Here is a 20,020-nt window from a genome sequence, read left to right on the forward strand (position 1 = left end):
AAATGGAAGCTATTATATTTATTGGCAAACAAGGAAGCCTGAAAAGTGACAGTCCCTAGACAAGGCTCTTCCACCATTTCCCTTCAGCTGTACACAACCCTGGTCTGGGACAGCTGAGAATGGGGACAGACTGCCACAGCCCAGGGACTGGCACTCACAGCCCATGAGCAGCAGAACTGATGCAGAACAGTTCTGCCAAACTGATCAACAGCAACAATTCCCCTCATATGCAGTGAAATCCCCACCAGCATTGGTGGGCTCTGCATCCCACCACACACTGCCCAAAGTCAGTCCCTGTCACATTACCAACATTAATTCTTGTACATTCTTTGGTTCAGCATTACTTAGAACAAAACCCATGGAAGCTAAAAACCAAAGAATATTTAAAAAGTAAGCAGACATCTTGTGTCATTTGTCTTCAGCCTGGAGATTTAAACAATCTAAAAAGCCTCAGAAAGCTGGGCCCACTGTCCAGGTATAACACAGTGGATTCCTGTTCTGAAGTTACTGCTTTGGCACTATTTCCCTATTCATAATTCTATCCAACTCCTCTTGTAGGTGAGTGCATGCTGGATAGACAGACTAGAGTATTTTGGGGCTCTCTACAGATGTATCTAAAATTTAGGACAAGTTCACAAGAATTAAAGAGTGTTATGTTTTCTGCAGGAGCTATGGAAGTGTTTAGACATGAAGCCAAACCTGTTAATTAAAAATCTTCTATACTTGGAGCTCTGTAGGTCTTTTCCTGGAAGGCCGTGAATGGAAATCAAGGTCAGGTTGTTGAACTTCAGATGTGGCCTGTGGAAAGAAAAAGAAATGGCCTCAGTTGGAAGAAATTCAGAGGGCACATCCAAGGAACAGTATAGCTCAGAATTCCATGTTCAAGAGGATACAGAAAGCAATTCCTTTACACAGGGTCAAAGTGTTTCACTCTGCCCAGATGCAGGTGTCTCTGGATACAAAGAGAAGAACAATTTCCACCACAGTTTCAGCAATGCTGGGGCGAGGAGGGGGACAAGACTGACAGTATGTTGAACTAAATGTGATCTGACATTTGAAAACAAGTAAATATGATGAGTGATTAAGCCTTCTAATCTTCAAGGCTTTCTGTAAGTTAAGGATGGATTGATGCAAATGGTACAAAGGAATCAGAATGTTTTTTATCAACCAATGTTAATTTGTTATTCATACATTTAAAAAATATATTCAAACATAGTTAAAGGTCATACTTAAACCAAGGAATTTCAAGGTTATGGCTGCCCCTCTCAAAATGCATATTAATAGTTTAATTCTGGATTATGGATTATCTGTGGTAAATCTCCATGCATACTCAGGCCAAACACAAAGTAATAAATAACCTTAATGTAACAGAGTGCATATATTTATACAGATTATGGGCCTGATTCTCATTTAAATTAAGGTCACTCTGCAAAGGTGGATGTAAATAGAATTTGCTTTTCATTTATGGCCACCTTATGCTGCCTGAGTGATACAAAATGGTCTTCATGTAAATGAGAGTGAGCCTGATCCACAAGGCTGAAAGCAGAGTGCTAAAGTGATGCCATCTGCACACCGGGAACGTCGCTCGTGGGGTGTGAACAACTACAGGAACTTCACACACCAACAGAGCACAGCTCCTTGGCATTTATTTACAGGGGATCAATTACATAAACACCCTACACATCCTCCCAACCTCAGAGCAAGGAGGTTTCATTTCAGTGTGGAGCTGAAGTCATCTGCACATGCTGCATGGTCTCTTACCAACCGGTGCTCAAATCCAGGGGCTACAGTAACATTACATTTAAATACTGTTAATATTTAGGATGGAAACTTTGTGAGCCAGCGCCAGAAACATGGCATAATCAAAGTTTTAGGCACTATTAATATGCCTCTTTTGCATGACTGCACGATGATGCACTTTATTGATCTGGTCACATACCATTTTCCTCTGCAGATGCTCTACCTCTATTGAGTCCCCACGCAGGCATCCAGGATTTCCCCAGTCATATGGTATTTGTTCCCTTCTTCCCCATGAGTGGGAGGCTTCAATCAGACCTTTCAGTCAGTACAATTTACCACCTTATGATTTACTTCTACCTCAGCACTCCCATGGCATCCCCATATTAATTCATGTTTCCCACTCACTCATCTCGTAGGCATCAAAACGTTGATTAGCATCTTCTTGGATGAAATGAGACGAAACGAGTCAAATCTTTGGTTTCCCCTTCACACTGAAGAAAAGCCAGGCACAAAGCACGGTGGCTGGCAGCTCCCCAAGGGCAGGGTGGTTCAGGGGCAGAGCTGCAGAGCTGCTGGGGCTGGTGCCTGTGCTCCGAGTGCCGCACGCTGCCCCTCTGGCTCCACACAAACAATGGCCCCATCTCCACACACAGGCAAACCTCTGCTGCTGCTAAGTGTCACAATTTGGTCAGTGTTTAAGCACAGGCTGGAGGTATTTGTGCAAATTATCAGAATCTTTAAATAAGTAACCAATGTCCTACCTTGTGTTCCAAAGGCCTGGCTCCAGAAGCGTGGCTGGCACGCGTGACCCCAGGATTTAAAATACATTTACACACACACACAGGCACTTAAGGACAAGCCTGAGCACTAGAGGGGAGCTGCAGCTCCTGCTGGCACTGTCAGAGTCACCACAGGGTGACAGGTGGGGGATTTTGTGCTTTATTATTTCTAGGCTAACAAAAGGATGGCTCATTTACCACAGCTTGGGACTCCTTACTGGTGACTAAAAGCTCTTAACTGGAGAACAACCAAGGCCCTGGACATGGGCAATGGTGTCAGGACAGGGACTGACTTAGATGCTGCTAATAACAATGCCCAACATGAAACAGGGCAAAGTGGAGGTTCTCATTTGATGAAAAAGTCTTCAAGTTAAGAGCCTGAACCAGTGCAACGTTAAACAAGTGCACCTGCATTTTAGAAGCAAATAATTCCAGCAGGGATTCACGTTGCTGTGGATACAGAGGAAGAACAGCTCAAAGATACTGGTAAAGCAGGGAGGGATTAGAGTATCTAGGGAAATAAGTAAAAGGTGTTAGGTTTCAGTGCAGAGCTCTAGAGGACAGCTACAAAAAGAATCTCAACACTCTTGTCCTCAAAATAAAACAGGGTTACCAATCTATTGAGCATAATCAAAAGGACACAGAAAAGTTTTAGTACTCTTTTTACATATATCCTGGTGTTCGTGAATTTGTTAGAGTATTCTCTGCTCATTTTGCTGGATTTTTTTTTTTTTGCCTGATGTCTATCTGTTTTGTTTTTTTTTTTCCTTCTGTATGTGGCATAATGATGGAGGCTTAGATGGTGGAAACTGCCTGAGCAAATAATTTAATTACTTGCTTTCATTTAACCCCTCATTATCACAACAAGTCAAACCACTTTTGTTACAAAAAATAAAGTGCAGCAAAGCAGTCTCCATGAACCCAAGATCTCATTTTATTTGAAATCTTGCATTTTATAAGATTATTTTCCCACTTATCAATAAAAACTAAAATAAAGGAGTGACAGAAGAAAATGCTTTATCTGCCTCCTAAAGTTGGTAACTATGTGAACTGTTCTCCTGTGTACATAATCTTTAAACAACAATATCTGAAATTATAACCTATCCAAAAGTAAAGTCCTAATGACACTGGATCCTCAGCTTCACTGCAGCAGAGCCCTTATAAAAATGGCAGCTCAAGATCATTCTGAAAATGGTAAAAAAAAAAAAAAATCTGGAACACTAAATTTTTGCAGGGAGGAAGGAGCCCAGAAGGAGAGATGATAATAAGAGTCCAGGTGTCATTCTCACTGTACAAGGCAGATGAAGACAGTTCTCCTTTTCCCCACAAATGTAACAATTTATCCAAAGCAGGACTTTTTTTTTAGGAAACATTTCAAGAACACAGCAGTAAGGATGTGACTTGGAGGAGACACTTCTCCAAGAGGAAAAGGTATTCTAACAGATTACCCAGCCCCACACCAAACTCACACAGTTTAACAAAGGTTGCCCATACAAATAACTAGAAAGAAACCCCACTCACTCAAGTTGTCCCTCTAGGATAAATGTGCTGCTCAGTACCACAGCCCTGCTTGCAGCCCCTCCACAAGCAATGTGTCCCCATGCTGTCTCTCCATTAACTCCTTTGCCAGCCCCAGTGTTTTCCTTTCCCTCTGCTGCCTCTGCCTCCCCAGACAGCCACATTTAGCTGCAGCAACAGAAGGGTTTGTTGTTTGGATCAACACCTACCAAAAGCACCTCTTCTCAAGAACCTGCACTGAGGGCATCAATTACAGCCCCTAGAGCAGGATTCCAGATTCACTGCTGACCAACAGATGTTCATTTCCAAGGTATCCCTCTTCAATTCCCAGTAAACAAATATTAGCCAGTGCTCCCTTGGATTGACCTTAGGAAAAAGTGTTTAAATTGTGAATGAATTTGCTCAACAAAAGAAGGGATAACAGCACAGTGTTCACTGGAACACTTGTCAATGCAAGGGTCAAGGAGGGGCTTTCCACACAACCTGGCCCATGACAACTCTTCCTCTCTCAGCAAAATCTTTCATCATGCCCCAGTTGCTTCCTCCTGGTATTAAAACAACAGGGTCCCTTCAAAAACTTCTATTTTGATGAAACAGTGCTTTGTTTTTTTGGGTTTTTTTTTTCAGAAACTTCCTGCCAGGTTTATTGGTAATTTTATCAGATGCTGCCATCCAAAGAAGAGCAACCTCTAAGCCCAGGCCATGAAAGCCACCACTGTTACAATTTTCAGCATCTTAGCAAGAACCCATTAAAGAGCTAAAGAACATTTCCTTCACCCTTTGACTAACACCCTTCAGGGATGCTTGGGAATGCTTCTCTCTCCACCACTGGTAGCTGGTGTCTCACCAAACTTTGAACTTGATGGTTCACTACTTGGTAACAATTATGTCAGCGAGTGATTATCATCATTATTCTCATACTCCATCCAAACACGGCTACTAGAGAGCAAATTAACTCTATCTCAGCCAAACCCAGGGCAATCCTGCCTTAGAAGCTGTTCCTCTCCAGTTAAATTTGGATTCTCCTGCTAGGTCTACTCCTCTCACTCTTCCCCTTTCAAGTGATTAGCCCTAGATTTCCTTCTTTGTGGTTATTTTACTGTGGTTATATTACTTGTCTCTCATCCTCTGTGCTGATCCTTTGCTAGACAATATAATTAAAAACACCAGCAACTCTGACTGTTGACTTCCAATTCCTTTACTAATTCCTAGTTTTTTAGGTGGCTTTGCATCAGCCTACAATCTTGATTTCTTGCTGAACATTACCAAACATGTCTTTTTACAGTTTCTTCTTTTGAATTCCCATCCACCTTATAGCTCCATCCACCTTGTCCCCCTCCTGTGGCTTCATTGTTTTTGTCCCTTCCAGTCACCTCTCACTTCCTACAAACAGGTTTTGCTTACAGAAACTAGAGCATCCACTCAAGATTTGCAGCATTTTCACAATCTAGGTTACTAAAACCAACATGGCAAAGTTCCTACAGTATGAATTGTTCTGAAACAGGGCAGGGAAAACTAAAGAGCTCTTTTCCTTGCCCACTCAAAACACACAGCTAAATCAGACCCATCCATATCCTTCCACAGCCACAGCATTCAAAAGGCCAGCCCTGCCATCCTAAATCTAAGTTAGCTTTGAGTCTGACCTAATCAAAGCATTATCCAACCACTGCTTCAGTGAGAGCACTTCCTTCCTAAAATTACGATTTCCATTCCACAAGTGTTCCAGCATTTCATTTTCTTTAAAAATGGCAATTATTTTTCTAGATAGAAAATGAGGGATATCTGATGATGGCCTTGGTAGCTACAGTCTCTTGCTGTTTAATCACCTTGCAGATTCCAAACCACATCTGAGGGACATCAAAACCATTTCCCACAAACAAAGGTACCATAAATGGGGCAGTAAAACTAAAGTGTTGTAGAAACTTCACCATTTTGCCCACTGCTGTGCCAGTGCTTCAGTGAGTTACACACAGTTGCAGATTCCAGCTTGCTAATAGGACATTTTCAATATTATTGGCCAATTACCTATGTTTAAAGCTAAGGTGATAGGGTTTTTATGGCTGTATACTAGATTCCAATTTTCCAAACTATTGCAGAGATGATAAGTATTCTGACCCCATGATGCAAATCTGGCAATGCTGCCTTCAGAGTAGGTACCCTTGAAATGTTCCCAGATGCCACCAGGCAGACAGCTCTTAAACCTGGAAAAAGTCGAGGTTTAACCACATGTGCTCCTCCTGCCAGCAGGAGAAGACAAAACTCATCTAAGTTGCATGTTCTGAGGCATCCCTGCAGTGCCAAGTCCTCATGACATAAGGCTGGCAGCCCGGGAAGGACAGGGACACAGCTGGTAGAGGAATCAGCAGGGCCAAAACTCCTGATCCCAAACCTCTATCTTTCAATTACTGACCTCCCCATCTCAGCACCCTCACTCTGGCCCTCACAGTACACACACACACACACACAGAGGAATCAAATCCATGCTAATCACTACTGGGAAGGATCACAGCTTAGCCAGACAAGTCATCTTTTTCTCCACTGCAGCAGCCTGCCCAGTCTGCTGTGCTTCCAAGGCAGCCTGGAGACTGCTCTGGAGGGCTCAGCCCTGCACCTTCTCCACAGCTCTGGGAACAAACTTCAAACCAATGAACAGAAGAGAAAGTGGTGACATCTCCATAGCTTTAGCAGAGAGCTGGAGAACCTGGGTGCAGTGCTTGCACTTGGAATGCAGCTGTATTTGCTCTGAACTGCATCAATCAGAGGTACCAGGTTACCAGGCTCAGAGCTGTGGATGTCCTGCTGAGTCACCAGGAGGAGATGATGGATGCAGCCCAGCATTCTACAAAAACCCTTGTGACTCATTCCAATTCTGAGCAGGCTTTTTATAAGAAAACTACTATTTCCAAGATCAGCTTTAATACTCACCAAGAAGTAAGGAATATTCAAATATAAAGAGTAACAAGAAAAAAAATCTACAAATACTTACAAATTTCAAATGTGAAAAAACAGTTTGGGCTCAGAGACATGTTTGCATATGTTCCAATGGCAAGTATTTCAAGTTGAAAAAATCTTATTTAAAACTGCAGACAGTCTCAAAAGCAAGATTGTAACTATAAAATAAGCCCATATTGATGCTAGTTGAGCCTCATTTTCTGGCAGAGGCTGTTAGGAAGGCTGCTCCTGACCCACATCCTCTGCCCTGTTTATGGCTTGTATCAGTCACTGCCAGCGTTCATTGTGATGCCGACTGCGTGACAAGGCCAGCTCTGACCCATCTGATTTATCTCTGTCACAACTTGAGCTCTGCTCTCCAGAAGTGATGGAAGGCAAACAATGACTGAGGGATGCAGCCTGGTGACACTGAGCACATGGCCTGGGCTCGCCTTGCTCTGAAGGGAAGGCAGAGGGAAGCACATGTGTGTCAGCTCATGTGGCAAAGACAGATAGGACAAAACAGTGGGCATCACTAACCCATTCATTGCATGTTAGCTCTGTGATCAGCAAGTAAGCACTAACTATTTAATTAGTCAACTAATTAGTGACAGGCAACATGGAAGGCTTCAGATGTTCCCAGACAAATGCAAAGATAAAAAGCCTAATTAACGATCAAGCATTATGCTAACTACAGCCAAACAGGCCAGATGTGTGGGATATTGTGTGCCCCAGTGCTGCCAGATAACGGGCTCTGACAGGAACCCTGCTCAAACCCTGCCACCTCAGAGCTGATCCTGGGTACACCAAGCTCCCAGCAGGAGACACTGTCCTGCAGTAAAAAATCCAGGCTTACTGTGCTGGATTCCAATTCTACTTTGAGGAAAAAAATCCAGGCCTTTGATAATAATGTACTTTAATCCATCTGGTTCTTAAATGCAATAATTATTTTCATGCGCCCATAGGGAGAAGGAAATAAATTTCACAACAATTTCATATTAAATATTGTGATTTTAGGCACCATTCATTTATCGCTATCTGATGTAGCATGTTCTGTACATTCCAATATCCTCAGAGAAGTCATTGTTTACATCAGGGTTTGGATTAAGGACATTTTCAAGACCATGGATTAAAAATGGTTTTCCCTATAATCAAAGACAATAGTAATTTCCACAGCTGTATGCTAAGAGGTGGATAAAAGCCAATGGGTTCCCAATACTGGAACCAGTGACAAGACACTGCTGGGAGCAAGCTCCACAATCCCTAAGCCAAACTGGCATCCCTGCGTTTTGCTCCAGGAACCAGGCATTGGCACTAAGTGGAAACAGTGGGGTTTGTAACCCTATGTCCTTCTGGTCTAACCCTGTTGCCCTGCCCATCCCTTTGAAGCTAGCAAAGGAGTGAAGAAAAAAAACCCAAAACAACCAAATAAGAACCCACCCACTGTCACATCTGCACCCCCAGAGCTGCTGTCACACCAAGAGCTGGCCAGGCAACGGGTCTGTCCCTGCTACTGCAGTGCTGCTGCCTCCATCAGGCACCTGGCCCTCCAGCAAAAAACAAAAAATCACTCTGCATCCTCAAGAAAAGAAGCTCTACAGCTGAAAACATACCTGCACATGCTGCCTGAGCAGCATGGGAAAGTCTAAAGCTCCTTTGGAGTTTGGGTGGGTGAGCAGTGGTGCCATGGCTGCCCTGTGGCACAGCAGGAGGTGTCCTGCCACGGGGCAGCAGGGCTCATTCTCAGGGTCATTTCTCTGCTTAATGAGAAATGGATCTCTTCAGTTCTCAAAGAAGTTGAAAACACTTGCAAGATCGAGTTCCAATAATTGCCACATCAGTAAGTGAATTATATTTATGTGTTTCCATGGTGACTGGTAATGAAAAATAATTAAGTATGAAGAATAATGATGAGAAAACGACTTCCTCTTTTTAAGGATTAGGGCTCACAAATTGATTCAGTCCAGCTATTTTTAGTGCAAGTAACCTTTGCAGGGAATATTAGAAAATTATGAGTAAATTAAACAAAATTGTTTTTAAAGGCCTTCACACTGATCAGGAGGCTATTTGCTGCTGATGTGAAAATTAAAACCTAATCTTTTGCAAATTTATCCCTCTATTAATATAAATTTTGTGACACTGCACTAAGTGCTGGTTCTGAGGTTCTCTGAGCAGCACCCCATGTCTGACAAGCCAAGACAAGCTCAAGGAGGATGTGTCCTGCAACAACTCTGCCAGAGTTGGGTTCAAATTCAAGCCCTGGCTGCAAAGGCTCAGCCGAGGGAGCTCTGAGGGCAACACCTGCAAAGGCCTGTTCACTATGAACAGACTCAGCTCTAAAGGTCAGGTTTAACTGAATTTGGGGTGGAACTCAAAGCCTAAAAGGTGCTGAAAACAAGAGGATGAGGGGAAACTATTTACTCTAAGATGAGATGCTTTACAGGAAGTCAAGAACTAAGAGAAGGGCAAGAAGCAGAAATTTTCTTCTACACTGCTCCAGCAATACGACATCTATAAACCACTTAACTTATTCCTCTCTTGATGTATTGAAAATATCATTTGTGATGTTATCAATGATTGTTGTAGAAATACAAACTCTTGGCTTAACTGAAAAAAGAAAAAAAGGCAGAATTTTCCATTCTCCATCCTCCACAAAAGCACCAGACAACTCTCTCAGTTCTTGCTGCATCTTGTAAGAATCATGTTCGGATTTTGAATTTTATATTCATTTCTGCAAGTCTTTCTAGTATGTGTGATTAAACTCTGCATCAAAGGAACTGCATTCTCACAGTCTGACTGCCCAGTAAGCCCCTGGGGAGTCCAACAGTGAGACAGCAGAAAGAGCACCCTGTCCTCATGTTAGGAAGGCTGTAAACAGCAGAACTCATCCACAGGTTTCCCTGCCTTAACTTAGGGAAAGGGGGATCCAGACAGGTTTGGGATCCCACCAGGAACAACTGGCTTTAAAAGACAATACTGCTTGGGGCCATTGACTCCACCTCCCCTCACAAGACTGCAGTTTAAGAACAATGGCCAAAGCAACTTTAGGCGTTCTCAACACACATTTTCAACGTGCCTTCACCTTAAGGGTCCACGTGCAACCAGGAGTTACTTGGAATCCTGTGAGTCCCAAGGCATCCAAGATGCCAGCACCCATCTCTCCATCCACACTGGAATCCTGTGAGTCCCAAGGCATCCAGGATGCCAGCACCCATCTCTCCATCCACACTGGAATCCTGTGAGTCCCACGGCACCCAGGATGCCAGCACCCATCTCTCCATCCACACTGGAATCCTGTGAGTCCCAAGGCATCCAGGATGCCAGCACCCATCTCTCCATCCACACATGCTCAGACATTTAACACCCAGTACATTGAGAGAGACTCAAGGAATGCTTTAAATGCAAGAAACAACCCCCTTGATACAGAAGGGAACACATCCTTTTCAGCAAAGGAAATAAAATTAAAAACTTACCAAAAAACCAGTGTTTCCAGAAAAGAGATTCCAACGTCAGATGCACCAACCACCACAATTCTAGTGTTGATACACACTTTTGGTTCCAGCACCAGCTTTCGATTTATGAGGTTCAAAGAATATTTCAGCTGTTAAAAAAATACATAAGACATAGAAATGCATTAAAAAAAACAGTCAAAGCCTGCTAGGAATCATTAAACTCTCAGTGATGCATAGCCTTGCATTCACACAAAACTTCTTATGGCTCACTGACATGACTAATACCATTTTTCTGTGCACAGCACCAGATAAGTGGTACTAAAATATGAGGAATATGTGCATGTTTAATAGGTCACAGAAAATTACAAGAGCTGAATGGTCTGGTTTCTCCTGAGTAAGATGCCCTGTAATCCTTGCAGGAGAGGACAAAACACTGCCTCTTCTATCACTCACTGCCATTTATCAAACACCTCAAGAACTGGTATTTACGTACTGCTAAGGCCATTTTTATACCTCCTAAAGCAGTTTTTACTCTTGCTGGTTTATTTATGGATATGGTTTTACTAGTAAATTAATTAGGAACTTACGTTTTGAGTGGTTGTGTGTTTAATTGAAAACTCCTTTCCAAAATTATCCCTCTTTTCTTAAGCACAGAGCACCTACCTGGAAAGCCAGGTTGCCACACAAGTAAAAGAGGAGCTCAATGCCACTGGGACCAGTTCTCCAGTCACAAATCTTACTGCCACGTTGGTAGTTACTAATTTCAGCTTCCACATCACTTCATGCACATTCTGGCTAGGGGAATAAACTCCATGAGGGTTTTTTCCATGTGTCTCTAGGTCTCACTACCTAATAGGATTCTCAAAGCAAATATGCAGCTAAGAGACAAGAGATATTACTGCATTTGACAGGTTGGTGGCTTTTTTTCACCTTGACTATATTTAGCTTTCAAATTTCTGATGAAAGACAAGGAAATACTTTCCATCTCACAGTACAACACACTTAGCACTTCTCCTACTGCTCTGGGTTGCCTATATTCCCATTTCACAGAATGGGTAACTCAGGTTCATAAATGCACTGGGAAGACCAATACAAAATGGAGCCACTTTTGTCATTTGTCAGACACTTCTCCTATAAATTCCTGCTGTGGCACTCAAGAAGGAAGCAATCTAAGGCTTCTAACAGGTTTTCCTCTACTACAGATAGGAGACAGCACCAGTAAAATTAAGTCCTCTAAATTCCTCCCATGGTAGTACAGTAGAAATACATTCTCTATATATCAGCTGACAGAGTAACTCACTAGATGAAGAGTACTTTCTTTAAAAGCTGTGGTAATTATATGGGCCTTCTCAATAAGTACATAGCACGTTGAGATCCCCAAGAGATCTTTAATGCAATGTCTTTGCACTGGTGGAGCTCCACAGCTGAGGTTTCAGCACAGCCCCACTACACTGTGTAACTCACGAGAGTGCTGTCCTGTTCCCCTAAGGAAGCATTATGGATCAATTCCCTGCCCAATGGCATGACTGCACAGCAAGTCATTCAGAATGTGGCAAAATTAAATGTCACCTTTGGTCAGGCAACATTATTTTTTTACTGCCAGATAAATGTTCTTTGAGGTGCAGTTCACCACAGTGCAACGATGACATCCAGTGGTGAGCCAGATTCATCTCAGGGACTGGACTGCCCTGGGAAAATTCCAGAAGATATCTCAAAAAGTATGCCAGCCCAGGGTGGCTGCTTAATGGTGGTCAGCTGTGTGGCAGCCAGCACAGGCCCTCAGTGAAGAATGCCTTGGTGAGGGACAGAACCACCATGCTACTCCAAACCAGGTTTGCACAGGACACGGGCAAGTCCCTACAGAGAACCTCCATCATCCCATTTAAAGCCAGTGCTCTTGAAATGGTTGAACACTTCTTACACAAGGCTCTGCCAGCAAAAAGGGTTTTAATCATAAATTAAATAATACAGACTATATCTGTAATGTTTCCACATTTCAGAAGCTGAAAAAGCCCTTTGTATTTCCCTGGAAGTGTACATCTTTAGAAAAGATTTTAGGAAATGAGAAAAACCAGTGCCAAGTATTACAGACATCCCCCACTACTTAAAATCAAACTCAGACTGCATTTCTTATGCTAAATGGTTATGCCCCAGCTACAGGAGCTCTTGCTCTGCTGACATGTGTGGAGCCCTCCCAGTCCCACAGTCAGCCGTGGAGGACTCTGTGCCCTCACCTCAGTATTCACATTCCTGGGATTGGCAGACAGCAATTCTGACAGACAGGGTTTTGCTGCACACACAGACTTGCAACTTTCCAGAAAAGCAAGAGTTTTCCTCCTTCTGGAGGAAAAGTGATTAAGTGATATTTGTGTTGCAATGGAGCTCTTAATAAATTAATAAAATGGCAAAAAACCATGGAAATAAACTACTTGTAATGTACCAAATCAATGAAATTAGGCAAGAATGCCAGGAGAAAACAGCACAAACCAAACAGGCCTCAAGGCAATGCCAAGTTCAAATATCTCCTTCTACTGCTGTGCTGGTGGTTTATTTTAATGCACTGCAGCAATGAAAGCAGGAATACAATTTCCCTGCAAAGAGTTGTCCAATTTACAAAACAGATCCTGTATCAGTGACACAAAGGCAGCCTATGAGCAGAATATAACCTGGTTTGTTCCCCACATAACAGCCCCAGCACCAACAGCTGTCATGCTCCAGAAATCACCTTTCTGCAGCTAAGCACACTAAACAGCCCCAGGGAGTAAGGAATTAGATGGACTGGTCCCATAATACCACCTATTTTAACAAAATGTCAGGACAAACAGCTACCTGTGCTCCCCAGAGGGGTAATCAGACATCATAATTGACAGGTCAATAGCAAACTAACATGTTTGTTTTGTATCCAATCTATTAAATAAACCAGCAATCATTAACTAATGCAAGGCAAAAAGCATTAATTGCCATTAGTAAAAAAGGCATATGTAGAAAGGAGGATTTTCTTTGGTTTTCAGGTGATTATTTGGGGTACTGGCACCCTTACCCCCCATGCTGTTCCTGTCTGGGTGCAGAGGAGCTGGCAGGGGTGGCCATGGGCAGTGCTGGCCCTTGGCATCAGCCCATGGGGCTATTCCTGCACATAGACAGCCAGGGCCACCACTCTGAGCCTTCACACTCTGCTTTTCTTTTATTTCAACATTTGTTACTGAGAAATCCCAGTGATAGTTACTGCTCTGGAGGATCCACATGATATTACATGTTACCTTGTTAAAACAGTGATGCAGCCCCCAGACAGTGACAACACAGCCCCTGCATGGAACCATGGCTTTCACTTACAATCTCACAACACAACATGGGCCACAGCAGGACTCATCTATGGCATCCAGAGCCCACACATCCTTCTACCCCAAGCAACCAATGTAAAAAGTGTCATGAAATATTGATTAGGTTTCAGCAAACACATTGTTTCCTTTGCACTTTCCAAACCCATACAGCTTCACGTCCAGCTTTCCTGTTTGCTTTGCACATGCCTTGGGAATGGATTCATGGTACATTACTCACGACTTTATATTAGATGTTGATGGTACAAACTCACATCCAGAATATTTTGAGGCTCCTTTTAGTTCTGTTTTTAAACATTGGACCTTGGGATAGATGTAGGTTTTCAACATATATTTATAATAATTGTTCTACAGCAGGTCAGGGTTTATAACAAAGAATTTCGTTCTAACAAACAAAACCATGGAAATTGAACACCCAAAAATATAAAACCAAAAATTTGGACAAAGTATTTCAGCCCTGACAGGAAGAAAACAGCACTGTGTTCTGAACTGGGCACTGGAAAGTCTATCCCAGTAACACTCAGTGGTGTGTCAGAGCTCCTGCAGTCCATTGTGGGGCTCCATAATGCAGCAGAATTTGCAGCATCACAGAATCCTTTCGTTTGGAAAAGACCTCTAAGGCCATCAACTCTGACCATTAAACTTAGGCTTGACTTTATTAGACCCTGAGGATTTGGGCTTTGCCCAGCTAAACGCACTGAAGTGTTGGCTGCAGTTCAAGTACCTAGCAGTGGTTCACATTCAGAAGGGCTGCATGGCAAACACGGGGCAGCCTCGTTTGTTGCGTTCTTGGCATCTTCACTGATCCATCACTATGGCTTGGAGGGGCCTTTCCAGCCCTGGCTTGTGGGATTCTACATCTGCCTGCAGTGCTTTTGTTTTATTTCAACATTTGTTACTGAGAAATCCCAGTGATAGTTACTGCTCTGGAGGATCCACATGATATGTATGAGCTGTTACTGCAAAAACCATCAGAAGCAGTGAAAGCAATTAACAAAGCTGTTAGCAGAGTAGTGCTGAGCTCAGCAACAGCGACAGGCAAACAAGAAGGTGAGCAAACAGCTATTTTAATTTCAAGCTCCATTTGAACCACAAGTTAAAAAAAGAAACATCAATGTTTACCAAGGCGATATGAACAAAACAGATTGGAAAATGCAAGCTTTTCCAGCCTGCATTAGGAATTGTTTTCTAAATACTAGCTACATTCCAAAAAGCCTCATTAGAAATCTCTGCAAACACGTTTTCAAAAACTGTTTCCAAGCATTCACAGACTTATACAAACACCAGAAACAGCAGTAAAAGAAACAGAGATGAAGAGTGCAGCCTTAATTGTTTTGTCTTCATCAAAGAACCCATCTTTAGGAACTGTGGCTTGGACAGATAACAGGTCACCTTTACAGAATATTTTCATCCACGGATCCCCAAAGCCTTTATGGAAGAAGTCAGTATTATTACACCATTATTATGCCTATATGGGTAAATGCTGATCTTCAGCTTCTGGAAAAAGCCACCTCTATACTCATAACCAATCATATGCCAGTGCCTATGGCTCCATACAAAACCAGGGATTTCCTGCTTGACTCCAACCAGCAGCAGAAGAGAGCAGAGCATGGACACATCTCTTTAATTTCCTCATAGAACCACTGTTACCATGGTAAAAAGATGCTCTTTTTCCCTTTGAGCACTGACATTTGGATCCCCAGCCCAGAGAGGGCTGGGCAGTTCACACTCCTGTAAGGACCTGACTATTGCTTGCTGCTCTGCTTCAAAGGCCAAAGAAATGAACTCAGAATGGTGCCACTTTCAGAGAGCTCAGTTCTCCCCTGTTTTTCTGGGAAGAAAGGGAAGGACAGGAAGGCACAGGAATTCAATCAAAGCATTCAAGATGGCAAGGGGGTAAAGCACATGGCTGGCTCTAGTCCTCTTGACAGCAGCCATTGCTTCCCAGGTCACCTGTCTATGGCTTATTCTTCAAGGCAGGAGGAAAGAGAGTGGCAAATACAAACTTGGGGCTTTGGCCAAGGACTGAACCCATTAGCTCCACATCCCTCTGAGAGAGAAGCAAGTCTGACAGTCCCTGGGGAAAGAAGCCCTACAGGAACCCCTGGCCTGAGCACAGGAGCAGCAGACAAGGGGCAGCTTGCACTGGTCTCTGGTCACACTGAGCCAGCCTGCACAGGCAGCTGCCCACACACACCCACAGCAGCCACAGAACAGAGCCAGAGCAAGAGAAGGCACAGACACCTCATGTAAAGACTCAGGGCAGCAGAGGAAGCAATTTAAATATACTGAACTCACTGAAAAACATAAGAGAGGTATAAAGTGACAAGCTTGAAAAAAACAGAATAAAAATTATAACATTTCATACTGAAAATAATGGACATGAGGTAACAAATAATAGTCCAGGATATGAGGGGAGATTGATTTGTAGGGTCAGCAAATCATGTTTTAGTGAAAGCAGACTTCCGTGGCAAAAATAGTTGTTTCCTCCTTATAAACTGGAATTATCAATCTAACAAACAGCTTTGAAAAAGCTTTAAGCCAAGCCTGACCTGTTTGTAAGCAGAAGTGCCTATTTCAGTTTACTGCAAATGTCATTAACACCTGTACAGCACTGACACCAGGCTTTCAAAACAAAGATAGGTCATCTTACTTTTAATTTCACACATGCACATAAGTGGTAAACATTCCTGTTAATAATGCCATCTGGTGCCTCCCACAACGGTGTGACACTCAGCCTTCCAAACAAAATGTAATGGCAGCATCGCACAAGCCCCACTGACATTTACAGTGAGGAAATTTGTTATCAGCCTCACTTCAGAATGCCTGTTTGTGTGCCTACTGGTGCCATAAAACCATCACCTTCACCAGTCAAGGGGAAGAACAATAAATAATGGATTTTCATCCATGCACATACTACAAAAGCATTAAAAATTCATTACTCAAGCACATGAACATCTTAAGCAACAGTTACTGCTTTAAAAATTCATACTACTTCCCTGGTTAAGTGAAAACTATCCACAGCAAGCCTTTGTTTGTAATCCCAGCATCCACACACAAATTGTAACATGAAGGAACTCTGCCATTTTAACTTTGATACATGAGACTTGATATTTAAAATGCAGGGAATTCTCTTGCCCATCCTCCCTAAGCTCTCTGCTATATTTGCTCTTTATCTTAGTAGAGGCCTAATGATGAAAACAAACCCCAAACCCTGAAAAACCTTCCATATTTTAGCCATATTCAGTACATTCCAGTGCTTCAACTGCACATAAATAGAACTGAAACTGCCAGAACGAACCTTTATTTGCTACAGGTATGCTACCAAGCCAGCACACACTTAGCTCCAAGGCAGACAGAGGGTAAAATAGCAGTGACTGCTTCCCTGAGTTACTCCAGGTGAGTTACTCCAGGCACTGCTGTTCCAGAAGCACCTCCAGGAGCAGAGTTGGCTGCTCCTGTGGCCGTGCCTGCAGACCAGAACAGGGAATGGCCAGTGCTCAGGATGGGCATACACTTCAAAGCAGAGGCTCTGCTGCTTCACAGAACTTGTACCTCTCCCTCTCCACCTTCTTGACATTTTTCTGTGGATACATAAGGTGACAAACCATGCAGTTTGCACTCTCAGCTGCAGTTGGAAGCAAAGAGCTTTGTTTGCTCTGAACAGATTGTTCTGTGGCAGCCTCTGTGAAGAGCCTCTCCCCCATGTTTTAAATTTTGATTTTGAATTACAACTGAGCTAAAATTTTCAGGCTGTACACTGTGGTCTGGCTGGACAGCAAGGAGTTTTAACAGTCAAATTATCAATTGGGAGTCCTTTCTGTTCCTCTGCCTGCACAGGTCAAGGTAAAGGCTTGTGCTCAGTCTGGGCACTAATGAAAGGTTCAGACAGCTGGTAATGAACTGGTCTAAACAGCAGAAAGTAGAAGCCACAGAGAGTAAGCAAATAAAGTAGAGCCCCAGGAGTTTGTTGGAGGGGACACCAGCATCTAGGGATGAGTTTTCTATAGAAACGCTCCTTTAGATCAATTTCATTTTTGTTTTTTTAAACAAGCTTCTCCACAAGAGAAAGTTTGTCAAGTTCAAAAATGTTTCAGATTTTTTTCTGGTTTTACCTGATAGCTAATTTCTCCTTTTTTTTTTTTTTTTTTTTACAAAACATGGTAAATATGTACTCTTTTAAAGTCCTGCAATTTTATGATGGACATAAAAAGCTCAGAGAATAGAGAATCATCCAGGATGGCTCCTACATTCAAACTCATTTCAGTATGTAGTTGTGAACATACACTGCAATGGAACTAGTTCTAGGATGAATATAAAAGCAAGGATGTATTTTCCTTTCATGTTCCTGTTTTAATTATTTTAAACTGCTCTCAGGCCATTTACTCATAGCCTTTACCATAACCATCATCATGGAATCAAACAAACACACAGAAATACCACCACACTTGCACTGGAAACTGTTGACTTTGCAGTGCCTTGGCCTCCATTTTCTATTTGAACCTCACACTGAACTAACTAAATTTATACAACACTTCATGGGCTTCAGCAACTGTTCTGTCTTTTTATGAGCTGGAGCAGAAAAAACAATTCTAAACTGTGCAATAGAGCCTGACAGCTTGAATGCAGCCATGAAATAAAAACATAATAAACCCAATAGCATGAAAAATAATAAAAGGGCAAAAACAAGGAAATAATTCAACAGATGTGTGCCATTTTTGTTCTTCATTGTGGATCAGTTATTCTTGTTAATTATATCACCTATTCTTCCCTTACATTGATAATTACATGAAGCAGATGGAGAACAGAATGCTCCCAGATGGTGAGAAAGCAAACAAGTTTATAAATTGTTTATTTATGAAGAAATAATTAAGAATTATTTCATTACCTATAGCTTTCTACTCCACCAATAATGACATGCATCGTGAAGGCCAGCAGCACTTTATAAGATATTCAGGATTCTGTTGTAACCGACTGTTTTTCGTGTAACATGACTGCAGTGACTGACAGATGTGCAAACCAGAATAATAATCTAATCTGTTTTAACACTGAGGGAATTAAGAGTTTGGATCTTTGGATCTCCTGCCAGTTGGCACTTCAGCACTGGTTGCTGATCCAGAATACAAAAATTAGAGATTTCCTTTTGCTCTGGCACAGCTGTACAAAGTGTTTGATCTAATGAGTAGGGCAGGAGCTCTGTCAGGTCTGTGCCCTGAACCCCAGCAGAGCAGATGTGTGGCTGATGCAATTCTGAGCCAAGATGTGGCACCTCTGCCACACTTGCTGCTCAACAGGTGTCCTAAAGTCTGGACACCTCAGGAGTAGATGCAAATCAGCAACTGTGTCATTCCTGAGGGCTGCAGGACTTAATGGGAGGCAAGCTTAACATCTCCTGCTTTGTGCCTTCTCACACTAGCCTTACCCAATTTATCCAAATCTCTTCAGCAGAGCAATGGGAGACAGAGTTTGGTAGGAACAAACACACAAAATCAGCAGCAAAATGTATTTCCAATCTCAAAGTAAGGAAGAATTTACAGCCCTTCAGGAAATGGAGCCACTGCCTGAGGAGTGGCAGGGTTCCTGGGGCAAAGATGAAGCAGCACAGAGCTGTGGTTTAAGAGAATAAGTGAAAAAACGTGTGATGGCCTTAAAACCTACAGCAAAGCATTCATGAAAAGGAGGGCAAATAGGGGAGGAGCAGGGAGAGCTCCTAAGCTCTGTATTTCTCTGGAGTCATAATCATTTTAGCAATAAGCCACAACACACACCAAAAGCCTGTCTCAAACCAGAAACAAGACTGAACCAGGGGAAATGCCACAAGGTCCTGGAGAGAACAGGGGGAGTGGAGAACTGCAGGTAAATGACCACACAGGTAACAGTTGGCTCTGTGGAGTTATAGGGCAAGCTCCTGGAGTTTAGGAGCACCTTTCTCCAGCTGACACATAGCTCTGACAGAGAGCCCACAGGAGGAAGGACCTATGCTTCCTTTAAAGCCACAAACAGGCTCATGCTCCCTGCATAAGACAGGAGGGAGCAGGCCAGGAATCCATGGGAGAGCAACACATGGCACCTCCCCTTTGGTGGCTTTTCCAGACACCACAGAAGAATAGAGAGAGTTGACAGAGGGACAACAAGAACAAGTTGCCACATACTGTGCTCAGCTGATCCAGACCTGCAGAAAAAGCACCTCTCCAGCACAGACAAGATCCACATGGACTGGCAGAGCTCGAGGATTAGTTGAGAGCAGAGCTTCTGTGGTTTA

The 20,020-nt window shown here is 42.8% G+C and overlaps 1 protein-coding gene across 12 annotated transcripts in view; it reads right to left on the reverse strand.

Annotated features, from left to right (window-relative positions):
- CFAP61 (cilia and flagella associated protein 61) overlaps nt 1–20,020 on the reverse strand; it is a 104,155-nt gene that overhangs the window by 50,396 nt on the left and 33,739 nt on the right. For all 12 annotated transcript variants that reach the window (XR_011676841.1, XR_011676830.1, XR_011684407.1 and 9 more), the window contains 2 exons: nt 10,442–10,569; nt 700–798 (listed from right to left, as the gene is read on the reverse strand). Coding sequence is in view for 7 of the 12 variants with exons in the window: in XM_071417136.1 (XP_071273237.1) it covers nt 700–798; nt 10,442–10,569 (227 nt within the window). In the remaining 5 variants the exon portion in view is untranslated. The remainder of the gene's footprint in view (nt 1–699; nt 799–10,441; nt 10,570–20,020) is intronic.

Source organism: Agelaius tricolor, unplaced genomic scaffold (assembly GCF_023055355.1).
Source record: "Agelaius tricolor isolate 1412-34295 unplaced genomic scaffold, bAgeTri1.0.p SCAF_1, whole genome shotgun sequence".
Taxonomy (NCBI): domain Eukaryota; kingdom Metazoa; phylum Chordata; class Aves; order Passeriformes; family Icteridae; genus Agelaius; species Agelaius tricolor.